Source organism: Stegodyphus dumicola, chromosome 7 (assembly GCF_044657685.1).
Source record: "Stegodyphus dumicola isolate Sdum_Otavi_A_Nest chromosome 7, ASM4465768v1".
Taxonomy (NCBI): domain Eukaryota; kingdom Metazoa; phylum Arthropoda; class Arachnida; order Araneae; family Eresidae; genus Stegodyphus; species Stegodyphus dumicola.
The window spans coordinates 53810962-53829632 of NC_140774.1; the positions used below are offsets into that span (position 1 = coordinate 53810962).

An 18671-nucleotide genomic window follows, 5' to 3' on the forward strand; every position below is an offset into this window, starting at 1 on the left:
TTTTTTGGCTGTATGCTAATCTTATTCTATATTAGTTTTAAAATTTTACCTTGAAATCTTGCCTAAAATCAAACAGCGAACCCTAGGTTTGCCCAGACCGGGCTCACCGATAATCTAGGACAATTGAGAGTCTGTATTATTTGTTTTTCCGCATCTCATCGGTCAGTTCATTGACAACAATGCTCGTTTCAGCACTCTTTTCGAAGCTCTGTTCAATCAGTGTGCTACTTTGGGCACACCCACATATTTAAAACGATAAGTGCTATCTTCACAAAATTTTACTTATGTACTCCTCTAGGCCTAATTAGACTGCCTACCTTTTTTTTAATCAAAACTCCGACTTCAAAAGGTAGCGTGCCGGAAAGGGTTAAATAGTCAATCGCTGGTACGCAAAGAATCAAGATATTTTTGACTATTAAATTCAAAAATTAAAATCCCAACATCATGATTTAGTTTTTTTTCTCTAATACTCGTAAATTGATGCGATCTGAGATTTATTCAAGAGTGGTGATGGTAGTAGTACTTTGTAATGGTGGTACTAAAGGTTTTAAATTTTTGTTTAGATGGTACGCGTTAGTCAAAAGGTTGAGAACCGCTGCTCTAAAATGTATTCACAAATGATGTAAAACTATAAAAGAACTCTATTTACCCAAAATAGGGAATCAGTATATCATTTAAGCGTCTTAAGCGAAAGCTGGAACCTGATTGCATACGAGGCTATATTTATATTTCTTATGAATTATCAAAATCAACAGGGTTATATCAATGTGGTCAGTGGGGTTAAGGAAATTTGATGAGGAGTGACTGAAAATGCTTTCCTTCATTGTGTTCGAACTTTTCATAGTATAGAGGGCAGCTGTTGCGCTGAAAGAATTCTTCTGTGTTTTTACATTATGTAACTGTGGTTCGCCTTTGCGACGTGTCTATATTACTGTGATATATTTGGTGTTTTCATTAAATATAAATAAAAGATATCGTCATGTATTTTTGTATACCAAATTAAGATCAAAATTACCACTGATGCAAACTCGTCGAAACAAAAATAGCGTTCGAACAAGAATCGTCAAGTGTCATTACTCGCCTTTTGAACTTCGCATTCTTATCGTTAATCGCTTCGTAAGATGTGGTGCATCGGCCGAGAATTATCGTAATGGTGGGGTGAGTAAATAGTTTGTTGAAAATTTGTTTTGTAATTGTTGAAGTAGTAAATTTGCAATTGTTGAAGGAGTAAAGTTGTTTGATGTCGTTGATCTTGTTTGGAAAAAATTACAACTTTCGGTTTCGAATTTACTGAATGTTTGCATTGATATTTAGAAGTTCGGATGTATTTGCAAATAAGAAAATGTTGTGTTTTCTTAGAATTAGAATTTGTTCTTAATGCTTTGAAGTGTGATTTGTTGTTGAAAATTACAGTTTGTTTTCTTAGAATTCTAGAATTAGAATTTATTGTTAAAGTATTTGAGGGGTAAAATTTGTTGCTAGAAACTGTGAAATTGGCTAAATTGTTAAAGCTTCGAACTAAGCGTGACACACATCGTGAACAAACTTTAAAGTTAGTAGAAAAGATAAACAGATATTTGAATGAATCAGATATTGACATAGATGTATGTGATTCATATTTAGAACAGTTGAATAGTAAAATTGAAATTATTAACATACTAAATAGTGACAATGAGGAATTGTTGAAAGAAGAACACGAAATTAAGGATGAAACTAACGCAGTAGATGAATATAACGAAAATATAATACCTGTCAAAGTAAAGTTGCAAAACAAAATTAAATCAATTAGAAAAGTTCAATATCAGTCAGGTGAACAAACAGTAAATCCAGAAAATGTTCACGTAGAAAATAAAACTTTGCATTTAGAAAACAGAACTAAACTTCCTAAACTTTCGCTTCCTCGATTCTATGGTGAGCCTTCAGAATATTTAGATTTTTGGAATCATTTTGAGAATTCTGTGTATAATAATTCTAATTTAACTGAGGTTGACAAATTTTGCTATTTAAAGTCTTTATTAGGCGGTAAAGCCCTAGCTAGCATTAAAGGATTCTCAATTACTCCAGAGAATTATAAACAGGCTGTTAAATTAATTTCTGAAACATTTGGCCAAAGAGACATTTTAATAAATGCTCACTTGTCAAATTTATTAAATCTGGCACCTGTAAAAAATGCTTCCAACATTCAGGCTCTTCGTAATCTTTATTTTGAAACCCAAACTCAAATTAGATGTTTAGAGGAATTAAATGTCAAATCGGAAACATACACAACAATACTGACTAACATAATACTAAAAAATCTGCCAGGAGAGTTGACTCTTGAATTTTCTAAGCAAAATATAAATAATTGTCATGATTTACAGGAATTGATGAAGTTTTTACATAATGCTATTAGTGCAAGAGAAAAAGCATTCCGTATTAATTCTAATGATGTATCTTCATATAATAATTTTCATTCTAACCAACACAAACAAAACAATTTTCGAAATCAGAAACGAAACTTCCCTCCGAGTCGCAATAATCAACACGCGTCAGTAACAGAATTTTATGCCGAAAACTTCCCAAGTTTGTTCTGCGGTCAAGGTCACTGTAAGACTGAATGTGAAAACATGACTGTACAGCAAAAAGGGGATAAATTAATTAAGGAAAGGAGATGTCTGTTATGTTGTAACACAAACTGTTTTGTGAAAAAATGTAATGCTAAACAGTGTTTATTCTGCTTTGGTAGACACGCCAAAGCTATTTGTTTTAAATTTGAAAATTCTAGCAAGTGTAAATCTAATTCAAAACTGGAAGAAGAAAAACCAAAGGAAATGGAAATTCAGCCTACTATTTCGAATTCAGTTGTAAATGATAGGAATGTGATTTTATTGCAGTGTGTTAGGACAGAAATTGTTGGTCGTAAATCGTCAGGTATAGTTATCGCAATGTTTGATAATGGTAGTGAGAAAGGTTTTATTAAAAGAAATGTATCTATGAAGTTGGGATTAAAATGTCTATGGTCAGAAACATTAAAGATTTATTCATTTGGAGCAAAGGATCCTTGCTTGCAAACATGTCGCAGAGTTGAAGTGAGATTGCGAAATATTTTAGATGGAAAAGAAGTCGTAATACAGGCGTTGGAAACAGATGAAATTTCGAGGGCTGCGATTAATTTGCCGAATGAGAGTACAAGAGCTGAAATGGAAGCCAAGGAATTAACTTTAACGTGGGGATATAATCAAGCGTCAGATGATAATGAAGTTTCCTTGTTAATAGGCATAGATTTTTATTGGAATTTGACAAAAGGTTTTGAAAGGTTAAATACGTCTTTGGTAGCTGTAAACACAGAACTTGGAGGGTTAGAATTTGACAAAAGGTTTTGAAAGGTTAAATACGTCTTTGGTAGCTGTAAACACAGAACTTGGAGGGTTGGAATTTGACAAAAGGTTTTGAAAGGTTAAATACGTCTTTGGTAGCTGTAAACACAGAACTTGGAGGGTCCCTTGCAGGGAAATTGTGGTGATATGAGTAAAACGGCTGCTGTAAATTTAGTTTTGGGTGATCAAAGCACTCTGTCAGCTGAACTCAGGCGTTTCTGGGAACTGGAAAGTTTAGGTATTGAAAACAAGGAAGCGGAGTGTTTGACTTTAGTGGAACAGGAGGTACTTGATGAATTTAATAATTTTGTTGGGTTCGTAGATGGAAGGTATTGTGTAAAGTTGCCGTGGAAACCAGGTATGCAGGAGAAATTAGCAAATAATGGAGAAGTGGCTCGGAAACGTTTCGATGGTTCTGTTAGGAAATTTAGAAATGATACAGATTTTTTGAGGATTATTAAAAGGTAATTGATGATTATCGTAAGGAAGGTATCATTGAAAACTCGTCGTCAGATATTGAAGTGTCATATTCTGAGCAGTCATTCTACTTGCCCCACCATGCGGTCATTCGCGAGGACAAATCTACTAGTCGACTTCGAATGGGGTTTGATGGTTCTTCTCATGAAGGAGGACAACTTTCAATTAATGACTGTTTATTTAAAGGACTAACTTGTATCCAAATCTATTTGAAATGATTTTAAAGTTTCGACAAAATACAATCGCCTTCACAGCGGATATAAAGCAAGCGTATCTACAAATTTTGATCGATCCTAGAGATAGAAAATTTACTAGATTCTTCTGGACTGATGACATCGGTTCTAATTCACATCAAGAAATGAACTTTAGTAGAGTTTTATTTGGACTAAAACCAAGTCCATATTTATTAGCTGCAACTCTGAAATATAATTTTGATAAATGTAAACAAGAATTTCCTGATACTTGCAAATTACTATCAGAATGGTTTTATGTCGACGATTTAATTGCAGGCGAAGAAGACTTGCAAGCGGCTTTGAAAATTACGACTGAAAGTGTAGAAATTCTCAAAAGATGTGGCCATGATATTACGAAAATGGAAAACTAATTCCATGGAACTGAATAAGCTGTGGAAAGATGCTGAGTTTGACATCGATGAGGAAAAGAGCTCAAGTATGGGACTTGACTCACCATCTAAGGTGTTGGGTCTAGTTTGGGATCCAGATGCGGACAGTATATCTTTCAACGTAAAAGAATTATCAAAGTTTGTCAAGAACGGAACTATTTCGAAAAGGTTTATTCTTCGAGTAGTGGGTCGTATTTATGATCCTATCGGATTTCTTGGACCTTTCATCATAAAGCTGAAGTGCATTCTACAAGAACTCTGGAGTCATGACATGGACTGGGATGACAAATTTCCATCGTCACTGGATCACGAGTGGCAGTTGTGGTGCAGTGAAGTCGAACACTTAGAAGATCTCCAGATTCCTAGATGTTATTTTTCAAATTTGAACTGTAAATTTATTTCATTTGAAATTCATTCTTTTTCAGATTCATCTCTTTTAGCCTATGGAACTGTGTTGTATTTAAGAGCTATATCTGAAGATGGAAGGATAAGTATTACTTTTATTTGTTCTAAAAGTCGTGTAGCTCCTTTGAAAGGTCTTACATTACCAAGATTGGAATTAATGGGAGCTTTATTGTCCGCAAGATTAGTCCATCAAGTAAGTAAATGTCTTAAATTTAATACTTCTAGTTACTTTTGCACCTACTCGATGATTACATTATGTTGGATTAAGGGACAAGCTAGTAAACACAAAACTTTCGTAAAAAATAGAATAGAAGAAATTCAATCTTTATCAGATACCAATAATTGGGTTCATTGCCCTGGTAAGGATAACCCTGCAGATATCTTGTCCAGAGGAATTTCTGAAGAAAATTTAGCTACAAACCAGCTTTGGTGGCACGGTCCACTGTGGCTAAGCCAATCACCTGAATACTGGCCTACTGAAAGAGAGAACTTAAAATCTATAGACGTAGACTTAGAGCTAAAAAAGGAATTTGAAAGTACAGTGCAAAATAACTGTTTGGTAGAAAATTCGAAATTTATTTTAGATTTAAGGAAATATAGTTGTTTGTTAAAAGTACTAAGAGTAACTGCACTAATTAAACGGTTTATTAATAAACTTCTAAAACCACAAACGATTGCAGGTCCCCTCACAGCAGAAGAGTTTCAAAATGCTGAAATAGACTGGATAAAACATGAGCAAAACATTGAGTTCAACTTAGAATTACAGAACCTTAAAAATGGGAAGTCGATTCCTAAAAACTCTCCACTTTTAAATTTAGCCCCATTTCTCGACAGTTGTGGTGTATTGCGCATAAAAGGAAGATTAGAAGAAGGAGCATTTACAAAGGATGAAGCTCACCCTGTACTTCTTCCAAAGCAGTCTAAATTTACAGAGTTAATTATTATTCGAGAACATAATAAAATTTTTCATGGTGGAGTTACATTTACGCTAGCCAAAATTAGGTCTAGATTTTGGATTCCACGAGGTAGACAAATTATAAAAAGAGTATTAGGTAACTGCCTAATTTGTCGAAAGTATAAGTTGAAACCAGCTAAACAAATAACTAGTCAACTACCTAAAAGTAGAGTTACTGAAAACCCTCCTTTTACTGTAATTGGCGTAGATTTCAGTAGCCCAGTTTTAATAAAATCAGGAAAGGATACGCCTCAAAAGGCTTATATAACATTATTTACATGCAGTGTTACTAGAGCTGTGCACGTAGAATTAATCACAGATATGTCAACAAAAAATTTTATTTTGTCACTAAGAAGATATTTAGCTAGGAGAGGAAATTGTAAAGTTATCATTTCCGACAATGCTAAGAGCTTTAGAGCCACTAATGAAATTCTTAAAGAATTAGCAAAAATTATAATAGATTCAAAATTGAAAGATTTCATATCAATAAATGGCATGACTTGGCAATATATTGCGCCTCACGCGCCTTGGTGGGGTGGTTTTTATGAAAGGCTTATAAAAAGTATCAAAGATCCTTTGAGAAAGGTTCTCGGAAGGGCTCTTCTTAACTTTGAGGAAATGATGACTATTCTATCAGAAATTGAGTTAGTTCTAAATCATAGTCCTCTTACTTATGTCCACAATGAAATAAAAGAGCCAGAAGCTCTTACACCTGCCCATTTCTTGTTTGCAGAGCAAGAAAATATTTCTTATCCTGTACATTTCGTCGACCTTTTCAGAAATGAACCATTGAACAGGCAGACTTTGACTAGGAGAAAACTGTATCAAACTAATCTTTTGAAACAAATTTGGAAAAAGTGGAAGGAGAATTATCTCCTCGAATTACGGTCTGCGCATACTTTTCTCAATCCATCTCCTGAAACGAATCTTAAAAAGGGTGAGGTTGTATTGCTGGAGGAGTCGACGAAATCAAAATTTTTATGGCCTATTGGAATTGTAGAAGTTTATAAAGGTAGGGATGGGTATGTGCATTCGTGTTTGAATCGTAATTCTCAAGGACTTTATCGAAGACCCGTCCAATTGATCTATACTTTTGAAGTTTAAAGTTATATATATATAACTTTAAACTATATATATATATATATGTGTGTGTGTTTGTGTCATGTAGTGTATTAATTTGGAATGTAGTTTTCAGTATTGATTTGTGATTATATCTACATATATTATTGATGTGTAAATTTAGTGTGCTCTTAACAGAGCACAGGTGGGGTGTGTTCGAACTTTTCATAGTATAGAGGGCGCTGTTGCGCTGAAAGAATTCTGTGTTTTTACATTATGTAACTGTGGTTCGCCGTTGCGACGTGTCTATATTACTGTGATCTATTTGGTGTTTTGATTAAATATAAAAAAAAGATATCGTCATGTATTTTTGTATACCAAATCAAGATCAAAATTACCACTGATGCAAACTCGTCGAAACAAAAATAGCGTTCGAACAAGAATCGTCAAGTGTTATTATTCGCCTTTCAAACTTCGCATTCGTATCCTTAATCGCTTCGTAAGACATTGCAATAGACCTACCAGCGGCCGAGCGGTAAAGTCGCTGAACACGGGTAGTTCGGTCTGAGGTTCGAATCCTGCGAACGGGCTGGCTGCATGGGTGATTTCGTGGTTTTCCCCATGTGTATTGTGTATACGAGCCAGTTTTCTTTAGAAAGTCCTCTACGAAGGCATCCCTCCCCTTAGGCAGATATCCCTAGTGTGCTTTGCCATAATTAAATACACCACGGCAACCCCACCTTCATTGCAATATTACTCAGAATTCCAGTATCTAAAGGTGGAATACCAGAAATAATAAAAAGAGCCTCGTAACTAATAGTTTTACAATCACAAATAATTCTTAAAAGAAATCTTTGAATTTTCTTTAGAAGCTTGCAGTTTACTTTCTTCATTAAAGTATTGTCTCACACTTTTGATACATAGTAAATAACCGGCACTATTCCTCGCTTATAGATCAATTTAAGAACGCTTGTTTTGACTCCAAAAGTGTTCTTAGATATTTTACATAATCTCGAAAATACCTTCTCACATTTACCCGAGAGGTGAGAAATAGGATTGCTTCCACCGAAATTTGTTATCCAAGATAACTCTAAGATACTTTGTGTAACTTCCTCAACAGGGAGGTCCACGAGTGATAAACTTATTCTGTAGTCATTTTTTATCCTTTTATATATACCATCATAATTTTGCTTTTGAGCTGGTTGGATTTCAGTTTCTAAAGTTTGAGAGCACTGAAAAGCAGTATCAAGTAAATCTCGAGACAAAGAATAAGCATCAATAAAACTTTTGCATTGAATAATTAAAAGCAGATCATCCTTAAAAGGAATTAGAAAAAGTTTTGAAAAGATTAAATTGAACCCGAATGAAATTTTTGAAAAGCAAATAATTCATCATTAATTGTAAGACTGCACAAAAAAAGTTACAGAAACTAATTCTTGAGGAGTTGTATTTTTTCATAATATTACCTACAGAATGTTTTACAATGTGACTATGCAAAAAGTCCTCTATCAGGTAGAAGATGTTCTCAGGTAAGCTAACACTTTTCAACATATTTATCATGCCTGCCAGCAAATATTATCAAAATCCCCTTTCATATCTCGAAGCATGAAAATCGTGACGTAGTTTTCCAGTTTATTTTGTTTTATTGTATCATATAAGAAAAGAAGTGTACCTTTACGAAATGCTGAGGCGTAAAGCCATATTGATGTTCATTCAAAATATTTTTACTTGTTAGGTGCCAATTCAGTCTGTTTACACAAAGGATTGCAAGCATGGAAGAAGGCATCTGATATAGTTAATGCTACATTATTTAGCTTCACTATTCTTAGGAACAGTCAAGTCTTTACTTGAGTTGTAGGAACTAGGATGTGTGGCATTTTCTACCTCAATGTTTAAGGTTAATAGAACACATGTGGAAGCTGTGTAGGAAAACGCATGGCAGATGGGACTTCTGGCGATGAGCAGTAAAACAATTTCTACTAATAAAATTGTTCTGTAAAACCCATAACACATGCATTTGTTTGACTATCTTTGCGTACCACCTATTTTCTTTTGCGTACCACCAGTGGTACGCTTATCATCGGTTGAGAACCCCTGGTCTAGAGTAAACCAGCGGATGACGATGACATCAAACAAATTTCGATAGCAAAGATAAATTTTATGATGGTTAGATCGATTCAAGAGTGAGGCTACGTGCGAAAAATCTTAAAAAAGGTACAAAAAAAGTATTAAAAAAAAGAATCAAATTAAAAGAAATCACTTCAGTGTGCATGAAATTTCCACCTGAGCGCCAAATTTCTTTGCTTCGCTTTGTCTGAATACGCATATACAAATTATTCCTTTAATAATATTGACGTATATCGTTTCGGGTTTAATTAAACAGAATTTTCAGAAGTGCTAAATGTGTTGTTAAGTAGTAAGAAACAACTTTTAACTACTAATTAAAAATTTTAAAAAATTAAAAATTATTTAGATCAGATTCATAATAACTTAATTTGTTCAGATCAGTTATGCTAGATTAAAATAAAAGAAAAAAATCTTAAAGCTTTCAGGGACCTTTTTTTTAATCTTTTGTGTGTTACCTTTATTTATTAAATATCATGTTCTTTGCATTTAAACCATAAAATTCAATTCAACAGCAATATCTCAAAATAATTTTAGAATGAGCATATCTTTAGAATTTTCCGATACACAATCTCGCGCACTGGAGATAAAATTTGTTTATTTTTTTTCCTGTACAGTGTCGCCATTGCTCGTTTTGAAATCGTTGAGTTTGTTAATCAAAAATTCGTTAAAATGTTAAAAAATATGAAATCGATAATAAAACAAATATCAAATTCCAAATTAGCGCAGATGCCCATATTCGGTGGAAGATTACGTTTTTCAAAATTTGATGATTCTAGATACCGTTGTGTTATCACAATGCGAGAAACATACAAACATCTGTGCAGATTCTTCATTATTTAATTCGCATAATTAACGCAGGATAGTATTTGGTGGCAACAATTTGAAAAGTGAACCGACGCAAAATGCCAAAACGAAATGAATAGCCTTCTGGGCTAACGCTCTTTGGGCTAAAATGTAAATAAAGGGGGGAAAGAAATGAATAATTATCTTCACTTTTCAGGTGTAAAAATCTAGATGTTTCAAAATTTAAAGTCTGTTTTTGTTCTTAGTTCTTGGTTTCCGCTGCACTAATCATCATAAACATTATGTCGTTCCTTTCTTGTGTTTCGTGTCGTTACTACCGTGCCAGGAAAGCATTTCCGATCATGCATTGCTAGGTGTTTTTCCATCGTGTACTCTATCTCTCCTGAAAGTTTGTAACCGATTTGCTGAAACACTCTGTTTACATTTTTTAAAAAATCTGTGTGAAAAACCGTGCATGAAAAGATTAATATGGTAATATATCACTATTTTCCAAATTTCTGTTAAAAGTTTCTGAAACAAAATTTCGTTCATTTTCGATGAAGGATGGGACGAAAGTATATTAAACTTTCTTTTTGATCTGCCATATTAAATAATTTATTCTTAGTTTTTAAACAAATAAAAGGCAATGTGTGCTTTTTTAAAAATATCAGTTTAGTTTCACATAATTTTCTTTATGAAATAATTATTAGGAACTCCACATTAAATGTAAATAATAATAAATTTACTAATTATTTTTAAGTATTTGTTTTGTATCATTTTTTGAAGTTAATTTTATTTATAAAATACTTAAGAATTTATCGTCTAGTACGATAATAATAATATTATCAATAATATTTAAATATTGCTGAGAGTTAAGGAATGAAGTTATTTATATAAATGACAAGCACACAAAGTATCAATATACAAAATTTATTACATCATGAAATACATAACATTGAAAAGTATAAAAATGATAAGTATATAAAATTAAAAGATTCCAGTACATGTAATGTGTGTGTATACATATACACTATATGTATATAATTTTTAGCTATATACAAAAATATGTAAATGACATAGTCGTCATTCTTCACGTAACCATGATAATTTATTAAATATACTGAAGTGAGTTTTATGAGCATTTAAAAACCAAGTTTGCTTAATTGCAGATATTTTTCCTTTAATTTACTGAAGAGCAATATTTCGGTACAGTAAAACTGTTGTGTAAAATAAATAAATAAAAGAGTGATTTTTTGTGAAGTTTGCAAAAATTGTGTATAATATGAAACGAAAGAACGATATCAAAGAGTCAAGATTTAATGCAAAACTACAGAAACGTAAAAACACTCTACAATATATTTGAGATATGCTGAAATGGAAAGGTTTATACTGGTCTTTAATTCAGAAATAAGGATTATTTTATTAATTTTCAGTTTACATACAGATGGGAGTGGTGAAAGTAAGAACTTTTCCCTTCCATCTGTTTAACGAAATAATGTTACGTTTCTAAGAAGTTACATTAAAAGCTCAATTCTTAAACTGGAATATCTCTTTTTTGAAAGGGCTACTGAAAAAATTATAAATGACGTTATTAAATTGATACCTTTATGTGTATATACGCAAAACTACGCTATAGAAACAAAAAAGACGATGAAGTTTTAAATGTGATTTTTAAATAATTTAGTAGTTCTGAGGCGTAGATAGTTTTTGCTTGACAAGAATGATTATATAAATTTGAATTTTTGACCAGTCAATGTTTGAAAGTCATATAAAAAGTTTAAAAGAGACTAATGCGGTATATTCATGCTAATTGGACTCAATAGGCGCCAGACAGCCTATATGGTTTGGTTCCTAAGACCTATTCAGAAACTGTGTGTGTGTGGTAGAGAGAAACAGCAAAAAGATCAATATCTTTAACTATCAAAATAAAATACGATCCTTTCTTACTACAACTAATTTCCAAATGTAAATTAGTTGCTTCATATCATAACTCTAAAATGGGGAAACAATCGAGAAAAATAAAATTAATGCCCTTCTATTGTCAAACAATAGCTGGGAAATGAATCGCATACCGAATATGTAGTTTACAGTAAAGAAGTCGCACTGCAAAAAATAACAATAATAATAAATTAAATAAACAGCAAATATATTTGGGATGGTCCCTATGCTTATTCAAACCTGGAGCACTAATTAACCCTAGATTAAGCGCTTGGCTGACAGGTGTCCCCAGTGATATTTGTCGCAGGTTTGCAGCCCTTTGTGTTCATCTTCGAAGTCGCGCCGTTCAGCAGCTAAGCATTAATTGTTGGTGCTTCTTGGGGAGGCAATAGCATAAAAATGATTTTCCTTATTCTAGATATACTTTAATAGGTGGGTGACACCTGTGACTCCCGCGTTTAATTGTGCAATACAAACGTAGCGCCTAACGCAGGGTTAAATAATAAAAGGAAAATTCGAATTCTTAGTTTATGTCATTCCAAACAAATTTGATAGACATTAAAAAAAGAAATACGAAAAATTAATTAGAATGTTAATAAATATTATTTAGTAATAAGGCATAATTAAAAGGGTTTTAGAAATTCCTTTTAAGCAACATACAAATCTCCGAGAAATCAATATCTAAAGCATACCGCACTTCTAAACATCCATATGACATTTCGAACATGTTTTCTACAGAAATAAATACACTATAGTTTCAGCACTATCAGCTAAACTTTTAATATTTCAATCAAACTATACATATACCACTTTTTAAAATATAAATTTATGGAATATTTGGTAGAGTTATTTTTTCCATGAAAAACATTTCCAAACGTGCATTATATTTGTTCTATGTCAAATAGAGTTTTTATAACTAGCTTCTATGGTATTTTGCTCGTATATTTTAAACTAATTGCTTATGCGGTATTAATTTCCAGTGTAAATTGAAATTAAATCCAATTTTTTAAATTGTGAGCAACTGAAATCAGCTAAAAAGAAGAAACCAATGCATCATTAAGAAGGTTTTAAGTAATGTAAAACTCGCTTCTTTAAAAATGTTCACGTTCTTCCATGTAGCCTTTAAATTATTTGTTTATCAGCTGCTGCTAATGAAATCAGTTTTTGATACTATATCAATAACAAATGACATGTACTAATGTCTACAAAAAGATAGGCAACGTTTTAAATAAGCCTTTTTTATCTGATGAGTTTATATCACAATAATTCCTTACCTAAAATATTGATCAACGAAAGTAAATAAATTGAAAGTAAAAGTAAGGTACTTGACGAAGCAATAATTTTTTATTTTACAAAGGACTTACTTCTTTGCTTTATTTCTTTTGCTTTCTATCACTACGAAGAATGTAAGATTTTAGTTCTATTTCTCTGTATGACACTACTGTCATTTACACTTCATTTCCTCAATGTGAACGTCAAAAATAACTTTATAATTGATGCACAAACATTTTACCCTTACGTGCCACGTAAAATATTGCACAACATATTTAAGAGTAATGCGATGCTGCGTATGAGATTAATATACAAAAAATGTAGTCTAACATAGATGGTTTCTAACGCCTGAATATATTTAAGAAGTCACTGTGAAAATTTGCAGTTCTTTTATCGTTTTCTTCATAGTCGACAAAAAGAGCCATTGTCTACCCCATTTCTGTACTGACCAACTCCATTTTCTCTCGTGGCTCTGTAAAGACCTTCACTGCCATTTCTATACACACCGTTGTTATGGCCATCAGTGGTGGGCTGCTTGGTGTTTGTGCTAAAGGTTCGCGATCTCATTTCTGAATCGTATGAGGGCAGCTCTGGAACTTTCTTGGCTGGAGGCGTGGAATGGCCCCTCTTGTTGCCATTTCGGTTGTCCTCAGCTCGACTTTCTCCTCGTCCACCTCCACCGCCGAAGATTATCTTTTCCATGGCCAAGAACGGTGCTTCGAAGGACAAGCTAATGATGAGGGCTAGAACCATGGAAACCATGTAGTGACCTAACATGCTATATATCTAAAAGGAAGAAACAGAATATAAATTGAATGACATAATTTTATCGAAATCATGTACGTCATAATCAAAATATGGTTTAACTAGTGACACGATTCGGAGAATATTTATTTTCAATTTGTAAATTTTTATGACTTGCTTTTAGTTTCTGTTTAATACTTTTTATTCAACCTTAATGGAAATAAATTAAAATGCTGTAATTTTTAGTTCTTTCTCATGTAGCGCAAAATATGCATCAGTAAGCAAAACTACTCATACATAAATTAAAGAAAAATGATGGCGAAAGTTAGAGTTCTTGACAGACAACGATTTTTGATGCATGCATTCGCTGGGAAAATGTCTCAAAATTAAATAAGTAATGCCTAAATCCCTAAATGCATATTTCTAATTTTTTGAAATGAATATTTCTTTTAGTTTCTCATTATTAAGAGATGAATAATTATTTTATAGCATAAACACATTCTCTTAATATATTTGCGTACGAAAATGGTGGACAGTCAAATTTCTGAACTGGGGATGATCTTCAACTATTGACGTTCATAAGCAGATTATGTCAATTAAAATTTAACGATTATGTCAATTTAATTTAATTTAATTTAATTTTTAAACGTTTTTGCAGTGAAAGTGAATAAAATACTAAAAATTAAAACAACAAGTTTCAGTGAAGAAGAAAACATCACAGTGTAATCGCAAATGAAGTTTTCCATTCAAGATTGTAGACTTTTTTTTTTCCAGTGGTAGGCACAAGTCATCATAGACCTTCTGAATCATCTTTGCCTCTATTGAAGTGACGGACAGTTATAACCATGCCTTCTCTGAGATTCGGACCCGGGGGGGGGAGGATTACAGGTGAATATATATAAGTATAGTATTTAAATGAAAGATAAGTTAAAAATGTAGAATTAAAAATTATTTTATTTTAAATATGTTGAAAAATGACCATACAATCAAAGTTATGTCTGCAAAATTGGGCCATTTCCTTTTTTCCTTTTTGTGCAAACAAGCCTAATTATGGGTTACAAAAAATGTAAAATATAATTCTGCCCTAATAACTTCAGATAAACGGTGCATATGCAAAGAAGCTGTTTTAATTGGCATTTTACATTATTTACTAATTGTATCTTCACCATTTGAATCGCCAGCTTCAAGGAAGTTTTGAATTCAAAATTTCGTTTCTTGCGAAAAAAAAAAAAATCTTAATAACTTATTTCTTTATTTTAGGCTGCTCCCCCTTTTTTTCAAGTCAAAGATTCAGTTAACAGCAATAACAGCAGTACAAGAATAGCCAAACAGTTATTCTCATGAATAATTCATTTCCAAAGTGTTTAATATCTATTTTGATATAAAACTTCGTATTCTAATATCATCAGAACCTAAGCACCTATTTATAAAAAGAAAGAAGCATATTATACTCGTATAGAGTCTCTTTTTAAGTGTTACTTTGCTACAAATATATATATATATATATATATATATATATATATATATGCAACAAAATCTGCCATATTGTGGAAAAGTATGAATTCAAAGCTGATTATTCTTAAGGGAAGAAGAAACACCAAAATTTTAAAATATTTTGGTTTTTCTCCTTCCTCTTTGAACTGGAAATCCCAGTCGCATTGATATGATACTGGTCAGGTATCCTGACAAGCTTGACATTTTCAGTTCCATATCTCAGAATGAAGATTATTATGCACCAAAAATTTCGTTCATAAAAAATAGTTACAAATTTTAATACGTAAGTTTTATTGTTATGCTCTTATTCCCTTTTTCAAATTGGCGGTTCAGTAATTACCAGCAGTTTATAGGCCACTGTCCAGACAGTTTGCTCACATGAAGATTTCAGTTCCATGTTTTTAGCTGAAAATAGCTATTAAGTTTTGAATCCAAATCAGGATCAGGACGGTAAAATAGACAACATTTACAAATTAAGTTTTTCAAACACACATAAGAAGTTTTATTAAGGAACGTGAATTTACGAAAAGAATTAAAGAGAAGGAAAAGAAAAATTAGTTATGCAAGGAATTGCTTAAATCGTTTCCATTGACCACCCAAAAAATTACCATTTGCATAATTTGGAGCTTATACACGATGGCAATTCATTGCAGTTATTTTGAGGAATGTATTTTTTAACGGGTTAACTTAATTAAGTTGCGCCACTTGTAGTTTCCCAAAGAATAACAAAAGGATATTACAAATTTCTTTGTGTCTCATGCTTTTGCTTTATAGTTAGTTGAACAATTAGAATTGCAAGCTTTATTAAAATTACATGAAACACGTTTTCTGAAATTTTAATAGTATCTGTTAAAACTATATTATCTATTAAGCTATATTAACAAAGCAGCACATAATAATTTGATGCAATTTAAAGCGTAAAGCTGAGTGATTCATGACAATTCTGTCATATAGAAAATATTTACCGACTTTAATGTATTCGTTACTTTATATAAAATGGCTAATTTATATAGCGGTTTAAAGACAAAATGTACTGTTATCTTTCAGTGTATGTACTGTTATCTTTGAGTGAAAAATTTAGAAGCTATTTCCGAGATCTTTCATGTAATTTCGTCACTTAATTAGTATATAAACTATTTTTCACACATCCCTTTAGTGTCTGTGAAAAGATTAGATTATTATACGCATTAGATTATTTTATAAAAAGAAGCATTATTCTCTGATGGCCTATAACAAGACATCGGAAGTTTTATTCCTAGTTAATGGATATAATTTTAACTTGTCTCTGCCACTTCCAGGTTACATTTTTATAACGAATAATTTACTGTTGATTACTGCAAATTCAATTCTTACCCAAAAATAATGGCTGGTGTACATTTTTGTATGGGCAAAAGCTTCATGAACCCAGATGACTAAAGGATGGACGAGATAGAATACGTAAGATAACCGGGCCATGGGGATCCAAAATTTCCAGCAAAGTATGCGATTTACAATTCCTGTAATGAAATAGAGGAAAATTAACTATACGAATCAGGGATATTTGCTTTAAGAATACTTTTTTGAGATATTGTAACTTACCTCCATTACCCGTGATGCATACAAAAAGTACCCAAAAGATGCCCAAAGCCCAGACTGTTTTTGATGTGCCTGCATACAAAGCGGAAACTGATGGTCCTGGGACATTGCCATTGTTCCAGGGGTAGGCTCCGTAGATGTTAGTCAGCTCCAATGCAGTAAAGAATATCCACCCGGCAATATTGAGAGACTGAAAAAATCCACCGTTCTTTAAAATTTACAATCCATGATTCTTTTATTTCAAATATGTTAGAAGATCGTTGATAATACAGATAACACTGTGTGAAAGAATAAGAATCTATTTTCATATATTTGTAATATTTCGCTATATATTATAAATGGGCCTCTCGACATGACTTAGGTAGCGGATTTAATTTCATCATGTTGCAAATTATGGAAGACTTTTCATTTGAAATAAAAGTTTGATATTAACACATTAAAACTTTCACAATCACTAATCACTAATCAACTAATCATAAGGATACATTTTTCAAAGAAACATATTTCAGAAGATTTTCAAATGTACTAAAGTTGTACATTAAATGACAGCCTTTGTGATTTATTTTGTATTTTTTAAGCAAGTCAGGCAGTCCTTTTGTTAAAGTTTGAAATTTAACAAATTTTACTTAGGATATTTTCTCACATTGCAATCAATATTTAAAGACAAAATCATAAAATTTCCACACAAATAATTAACTGTTGAATATCTAATCTTTTATATAAGTGCCAAATCTTTAGATCTCTTTTAAAACTAATTTAACTATAGGCGACAAAACACCGAGATAGACATTGCTTTTAAACTGTGCATTCTACAAGCAGAAACTAAACAATGACAGAATGTTTAAGCATTAATCAACGCAATATAGAATGAAAATCTTATTAAAATGTTTATGAGAAATAACTTACCAAAGGTATCTGTATTTTGGGCTTTTTGACCAGAATGTAACCGAGAAGTACGCCAACGAAGTAAGGTCCAACGTGACCGTAAGGTTTAAAATAATTCGGTACTTCGACATAAACTCTATCACTGTAAAAGAAAATCACACATGTTTTAGATTCTTCTCAAATAAAATAACTACAAATGCAAAAAAATATTATTTTCATATGCAATGTCTTATGTTTGTGAAAGGTCTTTTTTTAAGCTTGCAACAACTGCTAAAGGAAATCAATGTGTTCAGAATCAGCTAATTAGGCAGTATATTACACTAATTAAGCATTTTATTGTTTTATTTAAATTAAATTACTAGTGAACAAATTAATTTGATGTCTAAGAATCATATTCATTTGTCTCTAAATTAGTTACTAAAATTAAAGAAGACATATGATAAACGAATTTAAAAAAAAATCAATTCACAGCGCATCAAATAGCCATGATGTTTAATTTTCATCTACTGAAATAATTAACTTGAATAATATACTTCTGTAATATGATTAATGGATTATCAAAGGAGATTAATTTTCGAATTGAAATATTCTTATTAGTTTGACCTTAAAATTTAATATGGTTTCTCAAACAAAATATTTACATTTTATTTTTGTTTTTACAATTTCTCATCCAATAATGAAAAATCGAAGTTACATATTATTTTAATAAATACAAAATTTTAGCAAGTATAACTGCAGTAATTAAAGATGCAAATAATTTTATTAAAGTAATAATTGTTTAGAATTTAGTTCGCGTTTTAGTTGTAATTTTTTTTCAAGTTAATGAAATACTTGTCAAACTCGGTTTGAAAATTGGCTAGGTTAACTCGATTTGAAAATGTTAAACTTAATTAAAAGGAAATATTACATAAGAGTGAAAAGGTCTTAATTTAAGAAAATGTTTCTTTAATTTCGTATTTTAGGAAATGTATTTAATTTC

General features: G+C 31.8%; 1 protein-coding gene across 2 annotated transcripts in view; it reads right to left on the bottom strand.

Annotated features, from left to right (window-relative positions):
- Positions 1 to 10698: 10698 nt before the first annotated feature.
- LOC118196477 (nose resistant to fluoxetine protein 6-like) overlaps positions 10699 to 18671 on the bottom strand; it is a 151953-nt gene continuing 143980 nt past the window's right edge. For both annotated transcript variants that reach the window (XM_085820213.1, XM_085820214.1), the window contains exons 12-15: positions 17714 to 17834; positions 16811 to 16997; positions 16586 to 16728; positions 10699 to 13780 (exon numbers count right to left, since the gene is read on the bottom strand). In XM_085820213.1, the coding sequence (XP_085676339.1) occupies positions 13397 to 13780; positions 16586 to 16728; positions 16811 to 16997; positions 17714 to 17834 (835 nt within the window). In that variant the 3' untranslated portion in view covers positions 10699 to 13396. The remainder of the gene's footprint in view (positions 13781 to 16585; positions 16729 to 16810; positions 16998 to 17713; positions 17835 to 18671) is intronic.